Source organism: Onychostruthus taczanowskii, unplaced genomic scaffold (assembly GCF_017590055.1).
Source record: "Onychostruthus taczanowskii isolate IOZ18803 unplaced genomic scaffold, ASM1759005v1 scaffold14, whole genome shotgun sequence".
In the NCBI taxonomy this organism is placed as follows: Eukaryota; Metazoa; Chordata; class Aves; order Passeriformes; family Passeridae; genus Onychostruthus; species Onychostruthus taczanowskii.
Window position 1 is genome coordinate 96,351 of NW_024498573.1, and position 17,016 is coordinate 113,366.

The 17,016-nt window shown below is 43.0% G+C and overlaps 1 protein-coding gene across 1 annotated transcript; it reads right to left on the reverse strand.

The window, feature by feature from the left end:
• Positions 1-293: 293 nt before the first annotated feature.
• On the reverse strand, positions 294-11,382 carry LOC121332295 (C-terminal-binding protein 2). Its single transcript, XM_041397632.1, has 9 exons — positions 11,202-11,382; positions 10,469-10,623; positions 10,234-10,378; positions 7,587-7,793; positions 6,767-6,981; positions 5,849-5,979; positions 5,573-5,700; positions 4,923-5,043; positions 294-3,853 (listed from the first exon to the last, which is right to left on the reverse strand). Exons 1-9 carry the CDS (start codon positions 11,365-11,367, stop codon positions 3,682-3,684), a joined length of 1,440 nt encoding a protein of 479 aa, XP_041253566.1. The 5' UTR covers positions 11,368-11,382; the 3' UTR covers positions 294-3,681.
• Positions 11,383-17,016: the final 5,634 nt, after the last annotated feature.

Genomic DNA, 17,016 nt, shown 5'->3' on the forward strand with positions numbered 1-17,016 from the left:
AGCCTTGAGTGATGGTCAATGCTACAGCATACAAAGAAAGTAATTTGCCAGAGTGGCTGATCTAGGGACTGATTTTGTGGAATTTCAATAATTTGAGATGCGGACACTCACCTGTACAGGTTTTCAACCCTCCCTTTCAATACTGTTTCTAAGGCTACCCCTTCCATAGACAGCAGCCATGTTCTTTGGAGAACTTTATTAAAATATATCCAAGAAGTAATCAAAACATTTTCTAATGAGCCAGGAGAGAACTGAAGTGAGGAAAACATCTGTACAGAGGACAGTGCTGTGAATTTTTGTTTACATGCTTTATTTCAATGTTTCACAGTTTAATCATTGTCTACAAAAATATACTTCTGAAACTCTTGAGTCCTCTATAAAAAAAAGCTGGTCAGCAGCAGTGACCCTGACAAACAGAATGTACCTTGGGATAGTGTGAGCACCTCCTGTAAGCAGATTAGTGTGGCTAGGGAACTCCTACCTCACCCTGGGAGACTTCTGTTCTTTGGGATTAAAGCTCTGCTCTAGTTCTGAAGGAAGGCATTAAAAAAAAAAAAAAAGTCACTCCACTTCTGTATACTGCACTAAGCTTGGGAGGGGGAGCTGCAAGTTCAGTGTATCACACAACAGAAGAGTGCTAACAAAGCACTTGGCACTCAGGGAAAGAAGACCTCAGGATGCTTTAGTACCAGTAAATTTTTCTTTGAGCTATCTGTTCAGAACAGCCTTTGTCTGGTGATAATAGGTTCAGGCTGTCAGCAGAGGTACAAACAGCACACAAGCAGAGTAATCCTATAAATGCAGAGTCCCTCTTTGAGGACAAGAGGAGGGTTCTGTTCATTTTTACCTCAACACTTTCTGCTGTGGCCTTAACCAAGAGGAAAATTACCATCATATCCAATAACAAGTGTACATTGTGTTGGATAGAACAGAGCCACTATCAATACTGTCAGCTTCAACTCCTTGGTACCCATAACTGCAAATATTTCTTACATCATCAATCACTTAATTCCTATGCTTACTAGTCACTAGTGCATCTAGCCACCAAAAATATGAACTGAGAAACTCATGTTTCTCCAAAATGAAATTCTTCTACTTTCCTCTGCTCAGTTATTTGACTGTCTATAAAGATACTTGCAGTAACGAAGAAAAAAAAATAAATTGCCTCTTCTAAAAAAATAAATCTATCTTGCACTGTGCTCTAGAAAAGACAAGGTCAATGTACTCTGATCCTCAAAGCTCGTAAGTAGAAGCCCCTTACCACAAAATAATCTCAGTCCTGAACCCCTAAGCAGGGCAGGAATTTTCAGCAGCAAATAAAGAGTAGTTATTGACAGACTGCTTCCCTAATGTGGTAATAGATGAGCTTTCTGAAAACTTTTCCACACCTGCCTGTCAGAAGATCTTTCTGAGCCAGCAGCTTGTGAAATCTGAATTTCCTAGAGATTACAGAATTCAGGAGAGTGCTGATGGTTATTTTAGGTACACCTGCAATCAACGGGCTTCTGAGCTCCAGGCTTTTGTTCAGAAAAAGTTCTCCTGTAACTCATGCCTACCACCAGTCTCAGTCTGATCTGCTAGACCTGAGCAGCCAAGGAGGTATATGAATTTGAAGTAGAATCAAAATCATCCACAAAAACACAGAAGCCAAGAATCTTCACTGAGACAAATACCTTATCAAAAAAAGACACTCAGCACTAGAAAACTAGTATTATCTCACTAATACTAAACAGCTAAAGTGTAAAATTTGTAAGAAAACACCTGAAGTTTACTTCTTGACTATTTTCCTTTCTTGAATTGCTGGGGGGAGTGGAGAAGGGGGGGAGAAAGGAATGAATCACCGTATTGGTAGTAAGCCACTATAGAGAAGGCAGTATTGGAAAAAAAATTTAAACCAGAAAAAAAAAATCTGAGAACTTAGTTATTCTGAAAGCTTTCCTTACCTTCCTAAACTAAACAGCCTAAACAGAAGATTTTGTCCATATTTCAAGTTGTTTCTCCAGTCTGTTCCCATCTGTTAAGCTTCCAGTCACAGACACACAACAGAGAGAATAATCAAGGGAGGCAGAGAAACCTACACATAGGGTATGCCTCCCATACAGCACCTACTTTAATATATCCAAACAACATCAAGAAATCAATCAGATATTGTTACATCTTGTGCATGGATAGGCTATAACTGAAGTGTAACAAGATGAAATTAAAGGAAGATGTGAAATTAAAGAAAAATCTTCTCCTGTGGATCCTCTCTGCTGAAGACTCCACACCCCTTAAAGAAGCGATTCATATTCAGTCATTTGTGAAATGGAGAAGACTTGCCAGCAACAATCCTGCCTTGGCTTCAGGTGAAAAACTGCAAGTATGAATTCTCCTTTTAGTATCACAAAGCCTATTCATGTAAAACAAACTGCTGTCTTGCATTGCCCTGCTGCCCTGCCCTGCTACAGAGATGCAGTATATCACAAAATCATAGAATTTGCTGAGTTGGAAGGGAGCCATCACGATCATGGAGTCCAACTTCTAGCCTTGCACAGGACACCCCAAGAATCCCACCATGTACCCACAAGCATTGTCCAAACACTTCTTGAACTCAGATAGGCTTGGTGCTCTGCTAGCCTCCCTGGGGACTCTATTTTCCAGTGCTTAGCCACCTTCTGGGTGATAAACTTTTTCCCAACTGTTAAAAACTGACTTCTCCACCAGCACATACAAGTGGGACGTTCCTTCTAGCTGATGCAATTATGCAAAAAGAAAAAAAAAAATCTGTATCTTAAAGCTTAGAATTCTAGTGTGATGGATCTCTTGTGGATAAACACTGCCATAGACTACGAGGTACTTGTGTATGAGGAACCAGCAACTGCAGCTGCACATTATTGCTACTTGCTGTCTCTCAGTGCATGCTTTTCCTATTTCAGCATTTTCTTACCTCCTCCAAGTTATAGACTCCAGCATGAACAATTCTGAAGCCTCACAAATATGGCTGCCACCAAAATACATTTGATGACATTTTAATCCCTTCCAAACTATGAAAAGGCTGGCTTTGACAGTGCTACTTTTAACTTCAGGCCTAGAACTGCATAGAGAAAACTTGGTATGGTCAAGAATTAACAGTGCCTGCACTATGCCTGTTCTCACAGGAAACGTTAATTAAAACAAGCAAAGTAATACACAGAGCTTAGCCTAGCTGCCTTCTATAGGGGCATAATGAAGACAATAGTCACAACTTCTCCAATTCACTAATATTTTTTCCAACATCCCCGTGGCTACACTTAAGAGAGATTCAGCCAAATTAAATTTAAGCTACAAGTCACAACTGAAAAATGTGCACTTAGGTTTGTACCACCAAGGACCATCCCTGATCAAGTGGCTTCACTTCCATTTTCAAGCACACAAAGACAGTTCCCTGTCACAGACAACTGAAGCAGATACATGGGAGAACTGATTCATTAAGCCAAGGGGAGGCAAGGTCACTGCTGCCATGCCCCAGAGAAGGAGAAAGATTCATCAAGAAATTATAACTAAAAGGTTACAAAAAAAAAGGCTAAAGTCTGTCGGCAATGAAATGCATTCTCCTGTTCCATATGAACAGGAAACAGTGTCTGTAGGGTGTTAAGAAAGGTCCTAGGAGGAGATGCCCTCCTACTTTTTTCTGCTGCCAAAGGAGAGGAGAGAAACATGTTGCTATTGGTCAGCAGGAATCTCTCTGTCTGCATCCAGTTTGCTTGTCTCTCCTGGGGAAGGAGTACGTGGAGCAGAGTGAGAAACAGGAGGGATCCCATGAGCTACAATCCCTTCCACTACTGGTGGTTCTGGTAGCCCAGGGTTGGCTACTCCCACTACTCCTGGAGGAAACCTAAAACCAACAAAAAAATAGAAATTACAAGCTTGTCCAACAGAGTAATTCAAAGGAAAAGGAGCCATGCCCTCAGACATGCTGAAAATAAATCCCTCTTTCTAACAGAAATGCTCTGATATAGGAAAAGTCTCCAGAGCAGAGGAGTAGCAGTGGTGTCTTAATGCCAAATGACACTTGTTTGCAGACAGACCCAGACAGTCTGAGGTCACATACTAAGCATTTGAAAACAAATTTATACAAAACAAATGATACAAAATTTATCTCCAGTTGAAAATATCATAAGGCACTCAATGAAGGCACCTTGAGGGCTAGGAATTCCTTCCCCATCAGCAGGAGGGGTGTAAGCTGCAGTTATCCTTCATTGGGCTCCAAGGCAGAAAAAGTAAGAAGCTGAGCTAATAAAGCAGCTAGATGCAAGATGAAAAATAGGAGAGTGACAGTCATGAATTGCTAATGAACTATTCTTCCATCACTTCCATTCTGCTTCCCTATGCCCTCTCCATAAATACATCTCAACTTCTCTAGATCTCTCAGAGAAGGAAGGAAAATATATTTCCTACTTTGCAGATGGGAGACAAACAGAAGGGAAGGAACCTGTCCACAATCACTGTACAGGTTTGTAACAGATAAACTCAAATACACTCTGTTTGGACTACTAAACAAATCCACTGGACAGTGACTCAGTAACAGTTTGTATCTGGGCTACATGTAAGAACGGTGTTTTGCTTTTATATAGCCCTAATGCTATGCACAACTTCTAATGTAGAGCTGCAGACCTTTTTTAGGACATTCTTATATATATACATTTAGGCTTTCTTACATTAAGGTATCTCTTGGGCATGTCTTCCAAGGATTTGGAAATATTGATCAGTATGCAGCTGGAACTTAATATTACCAAGTACATGTTAAATACTCGTACACCTTTAGAAGTGCTGCTGTTAAGTTTTGGGAAAGAACTCATATAGAGTATAGGAACAGAGACATACCTGTTTGCAGGTACAAGCAGTTCTCAAACCCCTGGCCTACTTCAGCAGGAAGATATTCTTGGACAACCTATGCATCTCACCTGTAAGCTGCAGCTCCGTTGAGTTCTGGGTGGACAGTTGCAGGATCAATATTGGACCACTGAGTTGCTAACAGCAAGTACTCCTTATTAACACAGTTTCTCAAAGCGTCAGGTATGTGACCTGCAAGGGCACCAAGAATGACAAAAAAACCAGAAAACAGGTAGGAGAGACTTGTTCCCTTCAGCATTTACAAAGGAAAGTAGAAAGGAAAAGTGCAAAATCTTTTAATCCACTTCCACAGGATAACACTGGATATGGGAGACTCTAATCAACTGGTGTCTGGGGAAGGCAAGAAACTTTTCCTCCCACTTCTATGATCATGTGAAAATTATTGCCACAAACTGCAACTGCCAAGCCTCACCTTTTTCAAGAGACAACATGTGCTACTCAAGGGAAAAAACATACAGTAAAACTGTCAAAGGAATTATTGCAAAGGATTTGGAAGATGTAGGTAAAAAGGCTCTCCCAGGGAAAAAGCCACTCTGGCATTAGGTACAAGGATTCTCAAAAGGCAAAGATACAATTATCAACTTACACTCCAGTCCCAGAAACCACTTAATGAGTCTAAGTTTTCAGAACAATCAGCATAATCCTTGCAGTGAACTATCAAAAAATCACTAATTCAGCAGCAGCTGCAAATCTTCATTACCTGTAATAGCTCTGCGGATCTCTTTAGCTGCATCTTCTCTGGATTCAATGGAAGCCTGTTCACTGTACCAAGCAGTGTGAGGGGTGCAGATAACATTGGGTGCATCTTTTAACGGCCCCTGAGCAAAACTGTGGGGAAGAAGAAGGTTTTTTCCCAAACGTGATAACCCCATCTAAAAAAAAACACAAAAAAACCCCAAACCCCCCAAACTGCCAAAAGAGCCATCCAGTTTAGGTGAACCACCAGATAGCAGCAGACATGCAGGTACAACATTACCTGAAAGGTTCAGACTCATGCACATCCAATGCTGTTCCTCTGATTCTCCCCTCTTTCAAGGCTTGTGCTAAGGCTTTCTCATCTACCAGCCCTCCCCGGGCTGTGTTGACTAAGAAGCAACCCTGACGCATCTGGAAGAAGAAAAACAGTACATGCATTGAGAATGAGACTTTCATGGAAGCTAAGTGAATCTTGGGAAGTCTACTGGAAATGAGCAGGAGTCTGCAGTGACTAGATGAGGTCTGGAAGAACTAGGAGTGCTTTCACTGCAAAGCTTACCACAGGGGAAATGCCTGCAAGCAATGCTTGAGAAATTTGCTTTAAAAATCAACAAACAAAACCACAAGACAACAAGGGCAAAAGTAGAACTCTCGAGTTCTGCACTCCATATTCATCCTACTACATAAAAAAAAAAAAAAAAAAAAAAGGACAGGAGCCATGACTCAAGTATCCAGCTACACAAAACTGGACTACAATGTCCAAATGTCTCTCATAATAGCACTGGAAAGCATTCACAGACTGTTTAGTCTGAGACTGGCTTTGCAGTGGGCTTGGGCAGAGAGGCTTTGGCAGTGCTGTGTAAAACAATGTACACAATCCCAGCCATGCCACATCTAGCTCTAACCAGTGCAGTAAATTATTTTAAAGATAATTTGAAATTATGGAATCACCTAAAATATTCTTTATAAAGGACACTACTTTGCAGGAAGAGCCAATTCTATTCTTCTCTGAACATAAAATTCTATACAGCACAAAGCACAGGCACCCGGATCCACACACTCCCAGCCTCCAAAGGTAACAGGAGGCACACAACAGAGGCAGCAGGATTCACACGCTCTCAGCCTCTGTGAAAGCAGCAGTTTTGGTTTGCATTCATTTCCACAGTGCTCCGTGGGGGAAATCAAGCTCCTGCTGCACCTGTTTAATAGTGAAGTCATTGATGAGGTGATGGTTATGTTCATTCAGGCTGCAGTGCAATGTGATGCAATCGCTGTGCATTAGTAGATCCTGCAGGGTTCCTACTCGTTGTAAACCCAAGGATCGCTCCACTCCATCCGGCAGATAGGGATCATAGAAAATCACGTTGAAGCCAAAGGACTTGGCTCGCAGAGCCACTGCCTGTCCAACTCGGCCTTCACAAAAGAAAACCCACAATCATCAAGGAAAGGTAAAACAAACTTTAAAGACAAGATACTGGGATAGACTGGGACCCTGCACTGAAGTTTACTAAAAGGGCACAAGGTATTGCAGCCCTGGAAACCCCTAGGATTGCCACAGAGATCCAGAGGAGGCTATTCAGTGCTGCTCCTATGTAGTTAATTCTAGTTCTTCCCCATGCAATAGCCAGAGCGTAGTCAAGAAGCAGTTCTGTTTCCAAACCAGATCTAGACTCTGAGACAGAGATAATAATCTGGCTACAAGAACTTGCAGAAGGAATTAGTAGCCACCTTTCAGGCACTTTGCTACTGATACAGACCCTAACACAGAGGGAAACGGTCACTAAGAGCTGTATAAATGTTCCAATTCTTCTAACCATTTGGAATCAAAAAAAAGAGTGCCCAATCCCCTGACATATACCCAGCTCTTGAAGACATCCAGAATAGGGCACTAGCATTCCTTAGGAGTCAGTGTGTTTCACAAAGAACAAATGTAGAATTATCACTTTTTTCCATATGTGACTCTTAGCTTCCCAAAAATGTTCAGTTCTCTTTTCAGTCTAACAATTCCCATCACTTACCTAGTCCAATGATGCCCAAAGTCTCCCCACGGATACGCACAGCACCTCCAGCCACCTCTCGAATCTGTTCTACGCTTGAGGCTCGATTCCCTTCCCGCAGAGCCTGATGTAGCCAAGTAACACGGCGATAGAGGTTCAAGATGTGGCAGAGGGTAGAGTCAGCAGTCTCCTCTACTGAGGAGGAAGGGATGTTGCAAACGGCAATGCCTGCAAAGCCATAGCAGTCATATAAGATTTTTTACCATCACAATCCTAAGCCAACATAAAGCTCTTTAAGCACAAATGCTGAAAGATAATTGAGTACTCCAGAACTCAAGAAACACAGGATTCATTTCAGAACCTCATTCTACAACAACACAGATGTGACCAGCCATCTTTTTAATCCCCCAGGAAACATCATTCCTTCCTTATAAATATCTATTTGATTGACACGCTCACCTGAAAAACAAACAAGCTAAAATGAGAAAACTGGGCCATACAAACAACTAACTGTTTTAAAAGACCAGAATTCAAAAAGATGCACTCCTTCCACAGATACTCCTGACAAATTAACAGGCATTCTGTTGAAGACTTGAGACAGATGGCTGAGCTCCTCATGCCTCATGGTCCAGATGCTCACTGCGATCACCAGCCTCCCCAGGGGCAACAATAAGTAACCAACTCATTAAATGCAGAAAGAAGTTCTAGGAGCTTCTCTAAATCCATTTGAAGTTAAGCTTCAAAATAACAACACATAACATTCCCACTGTAGAATAACATACAAACACAAGGACCATAAAACCCACGGCTACAACTATCAAGTAAATTAGTAATGCAAACAGAGTTGAAGTCCTAGAAGCATAAATTACTGTCAGAAAAGGGAAAGATGGAACACTGTATCAAAATCTGACCGAAGTCCTGAGCTATCTATGACAAAAAAAAAAGTAGGAGGGGGGAGGCCGGAAACATACCATTTCATTCCTGCTATCCTTTGTCTGACAAACCAGCGAAGAAATAAAAATAATTAAATGGAAAAATGGTCTCTTCCCAAACATAACCCTAGTCACTTGCCAAACCAAGGCAACTCTTCTACCTCAAAAGTCCACCACCTAGCTAAAAACTGGAAATAAAATCTAGGCAACAGTTGAAGGCATCATTGTTTCGTAAGCCTAGTCAGAGGAGATATTTGGCTAAACTCAGACCATGCTTTCCCATGAGAATTAGGAGAGCAATGGCCACAGACAATCCCAGATATCCGACTGTTTTTCTCTATCAAACTATTTCCAATTTTGCCATAATGCCACACAGACAACTCAGAGGACATGAGTAGGGGTGATAGAAAAACCCAATTTCTCTTAATCTCACTGGTTACCATCTCATTGAACTCTAGACAAGCCACATGCATTCATCTGTTACACAGCCAGACACAGATTTGTGTTAACATACAATATTATACCTAAATGTAAAAAAAAAACAAACAGACAACAGCCCTTTGGTCTGAAGGTTCAGAACACATAAGGAACAGTATCTTACCTCTGAATGAATTAAAAGGCCTGGCTGAGCATGAAAATAACCATTAATTGTCCATTAAAAAGAAAATCTGACCACATGTAAGGGTTATCACATTGTTGCTCCACAGCAAAAGTGGCAAGTAACGGTCTGATGGTGAAGGAATTTTGACTTATTTCACCTTGGATTAATGAGTGTGCAGTGGAGGAAAAGGGAAATCTTTGAATCTGAATGAATCAAATATATGGACGGTGACCTTAAGTAGAGAAGCATTAAGACTAGGTTAGGCTCCAAATTCAGCACAAATATGGCTGGATGAAAGCCAAGGAACTTGACAGAACTCTTGACACTATTCCTTTGAATCATCCAAATGAAAAGGCTCTTTTCACCTAATTCAAGCACTAGCCCAATACACACTCTTCATTTATTAGAAATTCACCTGTTCTTACAGATCTGAAAATTTCAATGCTTGCCTATTTCAATTTTATATACAAATACCTGTATTTTATTTAACCTTAACAAGACCTGCCATTACGTTAAGAAAGCTTTAGAATCCCTTGCACTTGCAAAACTTACAAAAGAAGGGGAAAGATACTTAAGTGATCCATCTCACCTATGAGACTAAAAGGTCCAGAAGTCTCACTACCAGCTGTTTAATAAATAGCATCTTCTTGTCACCTGATCCAGACACTTTTTACACGCCTAGGATTCTAAAGGGATAACTAATAAAGTTTTGTATACGAACCTATTTGCATATACAAAATTAAGAAGAAAACTCATGAAGCATTTACAATGAGTTTATCCTACATCAGCATTTGCAGGCAGCTTTCAGACATCAGTTTCCTCAGGTGTCACAAAAAGACCAAAGTCATCTCACCAAAAGTTAGCTAGACACCATATTCAGATCCCTGAATCCCAAACAACAACAAAGACATCAACATCAATAGCAGAGCAATCTGGAAACAGAATCTTTCCTTTAAGCCACCTACCAGCCTCTCTATTGGTCAACTTCCTAAAAGATACCTGAGACTGAGCAGCTCCAAATCTTTGTACATAGAAGTTTTTAAATGCGCTCAGCTCATAAAGCACAAAAAAATGTGCAGTGTTCCATTTCACATTCAGTTCTGATCACAACAGACACCTAAAGGTGTCACCATACCTAATTCTGCAGCAGATTTGATGTCAACATTGTCATAGCCACTGCCAATACGCACAATGACCCTGAGGGCTTTGAATTTCTCCAGATCCTGACGAGAAAGGGTAATGGTGTGATACATCAGAGCTCCTACTGCTTCATTCAGCACCTATAACAAAAACCAGTCCAAATCAATATCTGGTTTGGTTATCTAAGAGGCAAAGCTCTACTTCTGAATCTTGCACATTTTCTTGCCCACCTTTTCATGGATTTCCTGAGTTGACTGAGCATCACAAAATGCCACTGTAGCAACATCCTTCAAGATGGGCATCTCCACAGTGCAATCTCGTCCATCCAGGAGTGCAACCAGTGGCCGTGCTGGCATTGGGCCATTCACAATAGGAGGCCGTATGCCTATTAAGAAAGTCAACACGAGTGATTACATGAAAGACAAGAGTTCTGGAAACCTCATCTGCTAGTCTAATAAATTGCTAATAGTATTTAGGAACAGATTAGGCAAAGCAAAAGGCATGAATACGAAACAAACGCAGGGAAAAGACTCTGGGAAAAAACACACAACCACCTCTGCCACCACTCAGATGAAGGAAAATAAAGCATTCACTATCAATAATAATATATGAGAGGTGATCTCCTCAGCAGCATGCCATCTTACTCCTGGCTCCTGAAGCGAGTGACAAAGTCGCTTCATACCCCCTCCCCCAGTGACCGGCCCCCCCTCCATCCCAGCATGCCAGATAATATTTCCCCCTTAAGTGAGCAGAACTTGTACGTCCACAGAGCCTCCGACAGTCACTAGCATCCGGCCCTTTCCAGAAGGCCGTAGGCAGCGCCTCCGCGGGCGGCGGGCCCTGCTGGCCGCCGGCCAGGCGGACGCTCAGCCCCACAGGCGCGCAGTGGGTCTCCGCGGGGGCAGGTGCCGCTGCCCGCCGCCCGCCGCCCGCCGCTGCCGAGAGGCGCCCGCCCCGCCTCACCTTCACAGATCCGGTCCAGACGCTGCCGCTTCACTTTGTGCCTGTCCATGGGCCGGGCGGGGCCGCGCCGCCCTCGGCGCCGCGGAAGGACCCGGGACCCGTCACTCGCCGCCCGCGCCGCTCCGACGGAACCGGAAAGACGCGGCTGGGCCCACGCGAGCGGCATCGCCGCCACCGAGGCGCTGCGCGCTTCCGCTTCCGGTCCGCGGACCGTGGGCGTGCGAAGGGAGCGGGGCTAGGCCGGGCCGCTCCGGGCTCGCTCGGTACTCCCGGGTCACAGCCAGCTTCGGGCCGGCTGGGGCTGCAGGGAGTGGACCAGGAGGGTGGTTACAAAAAGCTGGGAGGTGGATCCTGGGATGTTGCTGAAGGTCTTCCTAGAAAGCTCTCTGTGCATGAGACAAAACAGGGATTCAAATGAGTTCTGCTTCTGTTTTGCCGCTATTGCAGCAAAATGTGTCTCCCACACCTGTCCCGTGCTTCTGGGGGTGGATCAGTGCTGCAATACCCGCTCATCCTGAGAATCCACTACATTAATCACGACAAGGACGTCACTAAGCAAGTTCTGTACAATTTATTGAAGAACAAATTAAAGCTATTTATTACAAAAATGTTCCTGGTACCTGTTCATACAGTTGATCTACTTTCACAGGGCCCTTTTCTTAAATACCTCCCACATTCCATTCAGCTATGCCACGGTATGTTTTAACAGATCTGTGTGCGTTCCTCTTGCTCTGTGTTGGAGTTAGGTGGACACAAGGCACCGTGATGATTGGAACCGCCAGCTGGCGACTGTGTGTTGGGATGAATGGGTTAAAAGTAGATGACTGTCTGTAGAGGAGGACTGTAAACACGAAGCTGGGAATGACTCTTGCCAAACAGATGTGAACACTCCGGTGATCCTCTGGCATGACCCCAGTTTAATGGTACCTATGTCTCCACCTGTGTGCCTCTGCCGAGGGGTTGCTGTGGGGATGCCCCAGTTAGCAAGGGAAGGGAACTAAATTACTCATTGGGGTTTAGCCATGGGTTTGTGGCTGTCCTGGCTGCTACCTGCCTGTGCTGATACTCGAGCAGTTAAATAATAGCAAGGTAAGAATGTTTGGCAAAGATACAGTGCTTAGAAAAATGTGTTTCAAGGCCCACTGGGTTAAATGACCCTTAAATATCTCAGATTATTTCATGAACTGGTTGAAATAGTGACAAAACCATGAAGAGTGACTCTGATACCAGGAACCTGGAAGAGGGAAAAGCCCACCTGTGTGGCAAGAGACAAGAGGGTAGGCTAAGGAATATGAATTAATTAATTTGCCTGTAATTAAAAAATAATCTAGCACATGTAAGTTGTTTGTGGCAATCTGTGAGACTACTACTTGTTTGCAACAGTTTGTCAAGAATTAATTCAGCGTCTGTGCTACATGTGGCTACCGGGGAAAAAAAAAAAAAAAAGGTAGTTTTACCCATTTGGCTTGCATGCCAAACCACAGAGGCAAGCCTTGTAACACATGACCGAAGCAGCCCTCGTCTTCTGGAGCACAATTGCCTATGGCCCAGGGAGTGTCCCTTTACATGCTGGCTGACCTTCATGTCTGTATAAAAAACCTCAGTTAAAATCTCCCTGAGTGCCTTCAGGTATCCTCCTCAACTGTTAACACTCTTGCTGATAGCTCTTCAGGCAAGTACTTTGTTGGATGCTTAAAAAAAACCAGAAGGAATAGGAGGCAAGAGAGGATTTTCCTGAGGACAGACAAAGAAATTAGAAATCCTAGAAACCCTGTTGCCAGGCACAAAATTAATAAAGAAAGCCTTATCTATCTGGGTAGCCTCAGCTACTCTGTGCTGTGGTGCAAAGTCCTGCCATGTATCAGAATCATAGAATAATAGCATATGGTTACTTGGAAGAGACCCATCATGATCATCAAGTCCGACTCCTGGCCCTGCACAGGATGTACCAAGGATCCCATGATGCGCCTGAGAACAATGTCCAAACACTTCTTGAACTCAGGTGCTTGGTGCTGTGACCGCTGTCCTGCAGAACCTGTTCCAGTGCTCAACTGCTCTTTGGGTGAAAAACCTTTCCCCAATACCCAACCTAAACCTCCATGACTCAGCTCCATGCCTTTTCCTCAAATCCTGTCACTGGTCATGAGAGTGAAGTGATTGGCACCTGCCCCTCTGCTTCCCCTCACAAGAATGTTGAAGACTGCAATGAGGTCTCCCTTCAGTCTCCCCCTGGCTGAACAAAGTGTCCTGAGCTGTACCTCATAAGCTTCCCCCACAGACCCTTCTCTACCCTTGTGGCCTCCTTTGGATGGTCTCTAGTAGCTTAAAGTCTTTATTTTGTGGTGCCCAAATCTGCACACAATACTCAAGGTGGGGCTGCACCAGTGCAGAGTAAAGCAGGACAATCACCTCCCTTGACTGGCTGGCGATGTTTTGCTTGATGCACCCTGGCTGCCTGGGCATATTGTTGACTCAATAGGAGCAGCTTGTACCTCAGTCTTTCCTGGCAGTCTCTAAAACACATAATGCTGCTGATAAGATGTAAAGTAAACAGCCCCTGTGCTGCTGCCCTGCCTTGTGCCCATCTCTCTCACAAGCAAAGAGGAGAAAATTTACAGGAGTGATTAAAACAAGAACCTACTGGCTTGTGTTCTGTGTTCCACAGCACTGAAGGGCAGTGAAGGTGTCAGCAGAGTGGGATCATTGATCTTTGTGGTCTCATGTGGCTTTGAGTCCTCTGTCTCATGGCTTGCATGAATAGAAGTCCAGTCCATTTCACTGTGGAAAGCAGCTGCAGAACTGCTGCTGAAACAAGGGGAAATAACCTAATTCGTGTCCTTTAACTTGATTGCTTTAATGCCTGTTTGAGTACTTTCCCAGCCTACAGGAAAGTAAAATCTTTGATTTGGTTCCTGTTCTGGTTTTGGCACAGATCAGTGAGGGGGGCATGGCCAATACCCTAATATTATTTGATGCCACCTCACATCATTGCTGGGGCAGAGAAAGGAACTCTCACTTCTGAGGAGAAGGGGTTCCATCTGGTGGGGGAAAGCATGGTTGGGAAGAGCGAGGAGTATTGTCAGACTTTCCGTGCAAATAATTTCTCTGTCTTGTACCTTTTGTTATTAATATTGTTGCTGTTGCTGTTACTGTTCCTTATCTCATTCCTGTTTCTTATCTCCATTTGTGACCTTTGCCTTTTGTTCTTCCAATTGAAGGAAGGCAGAGGAGCAAGCAGCAAAGTTTTAGTGGGAGAACTAAATTGGGAAATACTCTTCCAAAACCATTACAGTTCCATTACTTTTCTGACTACACTGAACAGCTACAACCCCTAAGGTCTGGGTCTCTCTTGCCACTGCCAGATCCACTGTTCTGCAAGCTAATTAAGATTCACTTGAGACAAGGAGAGACAATATCCATCATGGATATATCTGGATCAGAAAAATGGGCTCACAGTGCACCACTTAAATGTCTTTGAATCAAAATATAGTGTAATGCACTATTAAAACTACTTATTTTGTCTGTGTTCTTGCCTCTGAAAAAATTCAGACTTAAGGTAGTAGAGCAGCTCTGTTATAAGGTTCTCCTCCTTTCTTCTCTTGAAAAAGTATTTTTGCTTTCCTTTCATGAATAATTTTTCTTCTGAGCTGCTCATGCCTTAAATCACTTCTGTCATTCAAGCATGTGCACACTAACCATTGCCTTAAATAGCTGGTGAAAAGGGACTTAGAGAATCTCTGATCCAACATCTTTGTACTAGTCTGTACAGTACAGATTCTTATAGATAACCTGTTCTAGCACTGCACCTACGTCTTAGTGAAAAAGTTTTTAATAGCACTCAGCCTGAACAACCCAAGATGAAATTTATGGCCATCATAATTTCTTGTATCACCTGCCATTTGGGTTTATCACCTTTGCAGCTCACCTTTAAGTAGCTGTGGGGTGGTAGTAGATGGTCTCTCAAACAAGCCCAGGTCTGATAATCAATTTGTAGGTCATGTGCTACCATCTTGGTAGACCTCCACTGGACCCTTTCTTGTTCCTCCATATCCCTCTTGAACTTCAGGGGCAGGAAACTGCACACAGCAGTCCAGGCCATTCCACTGCTAAGCAGACATGAATAACTTCTTTCAGTCTCTGGCCATGTTCTTCCTAATACAGTGTGGTGTGTGGGTTGTTTTATTCACAATCACATCTTACTGGTATCCATGGCAACTTCCAGGTCCTTCCAGCAGGACTGCTTCTCATCCACTCAGTCCTCAGCCAGGAAAGATGCATGGGGTCACTGTGCCCTGTTTCAGAACACGATGGTCCTTCCTAAACATCATAAGGCACATGTTAACCCAGTTCTTTCATTTCTCGAAGTCCCTCTGGACTGAAGCTGTGTTGTTCAGCATGTTCATTGCTCACCCTGAATTTTAATCATCATAAATTTCTTAGTTCCCTTTTCCTGTAGAACGACTTACAATTATTCTCACCAAAGATATAGTCTACCCATGGAGCTGTATGACTGTCTTTAATCAGACAGACAAGTAAACATCTCTGACCTTCCTGCTGTGACCCACACTGAGGGTAAAATACAAGGGCAGCTTTGAATTCTTTACTCATAGGAACAAAAAGATAAAACTGTCTGAGCCAGAAGTGACCAGGTATCACAGGGACTGAAACACAAAACTATGGGTAGCTGCTATGGATGTCAAACCCCTGAACCTTCTTTGGCAATGAGCAGCCAGAGCTGTTTAGGGCACTAGCACTCATGCTAGGAAATGGAAGAGGTTTTTATTTGGTTTTCCATAAATATAGACATCAACTTCTGCTGGGTTGTTTGCATTAGGTTAATATTTCTGTAGTGTACAGGTGTTACTATTAGCTGTGAATGTCTGCTGTCTGTCTCTAGCCCTGTAAAGAGCAGAGTGTGGTGCTGTAAATATTAGCCCAGGCAGAGAAGTGTTTGCTCAGCCCTCCTCTGTGCTACCTCCCCCAGTAGTTCTCTGATAGTACTAGTGACAAATGGCCAAGACTCAGCATCTTTTGCACCTCCTAGTAATGTACTCTAGTTTTGACTCAAGAAGGGTTGTAGTGGTCAAATCCTGAAAAAAAGCATCAGAAGCACCAGCATGCTGTAATCTTCATAAGATTAATACTATACAAAATAAGATACAACTAAGTAACTCAGAACTTACAGCAAATAAAATACTTTCTTGGTAAAACCCACTCTTCACTGGCTGTGGCAGTCATGGCTGTCGAGATGAAATGTCTAGCATATCACAGGAACTGCTACTTGCTTTAATACGGTGATAGACAGTAAATTCCACACAGAAGAATTCTCTCGCAGCAGTTCCTTGCAGTAAGCAGGAGAACTAGTCTTTCTTAAAAACTAGAACAGGAGGACATCATTGAATTAGATATTCACATATGTTGGATACTTAATGTATTTGCACAGTTATTACCCTTTCTGTTGGGGTTTTCAGGCAGATGGGGTAAGTCTTTATGCGAACAACTCACTTACAAAAACATTTGCCCTATTTTCATATACTAATGTTTGATGGGCATGTGTTGGACTGTAACTTTTGCACACTGGTTAATTTGATTTTAGGATGCAAATTAAAACTAAGTATCTGTTCAAAAGAAGCGCAGCTGCCTAAATGCCATATGGACTCTCAGAAATGCCACTTTTTGTGTGGCTGCAGACAAGCAGCTCAATGAAGACAGAGCCAGCACCAGGTAAGAAACTGAAATAACAGCCTTCACAACAAAGCCAAAAGGAAGAAGTCATAAGCTCAGTTATCCCATCCACAGACCCAAGAATCACTTG

Coding starts and splice junctions, on each gene's coding strand:
- LOC121332295 (XM_041397632.1), bottom strand. CDS start 11,367: ATGCCGCTCGCGTGGGCCCAGCCGCGTCTTTCCGGTTCCGTCGGAGCG. Junction 5,044..5,572: donor GATCCGCAGAGCTATTACAG/GTAATGAAGATT, acceptor GTGCCCTTGCAG/GTCACATACCTGACGCTTTG. Junction 3,854..4,922: donor AACGGAGCTGCAGCTTACAG/GTGAGATGCATA, acceptor TGTTGGTTTTAG/GTTTCCTCCAGGAGTAGTGG.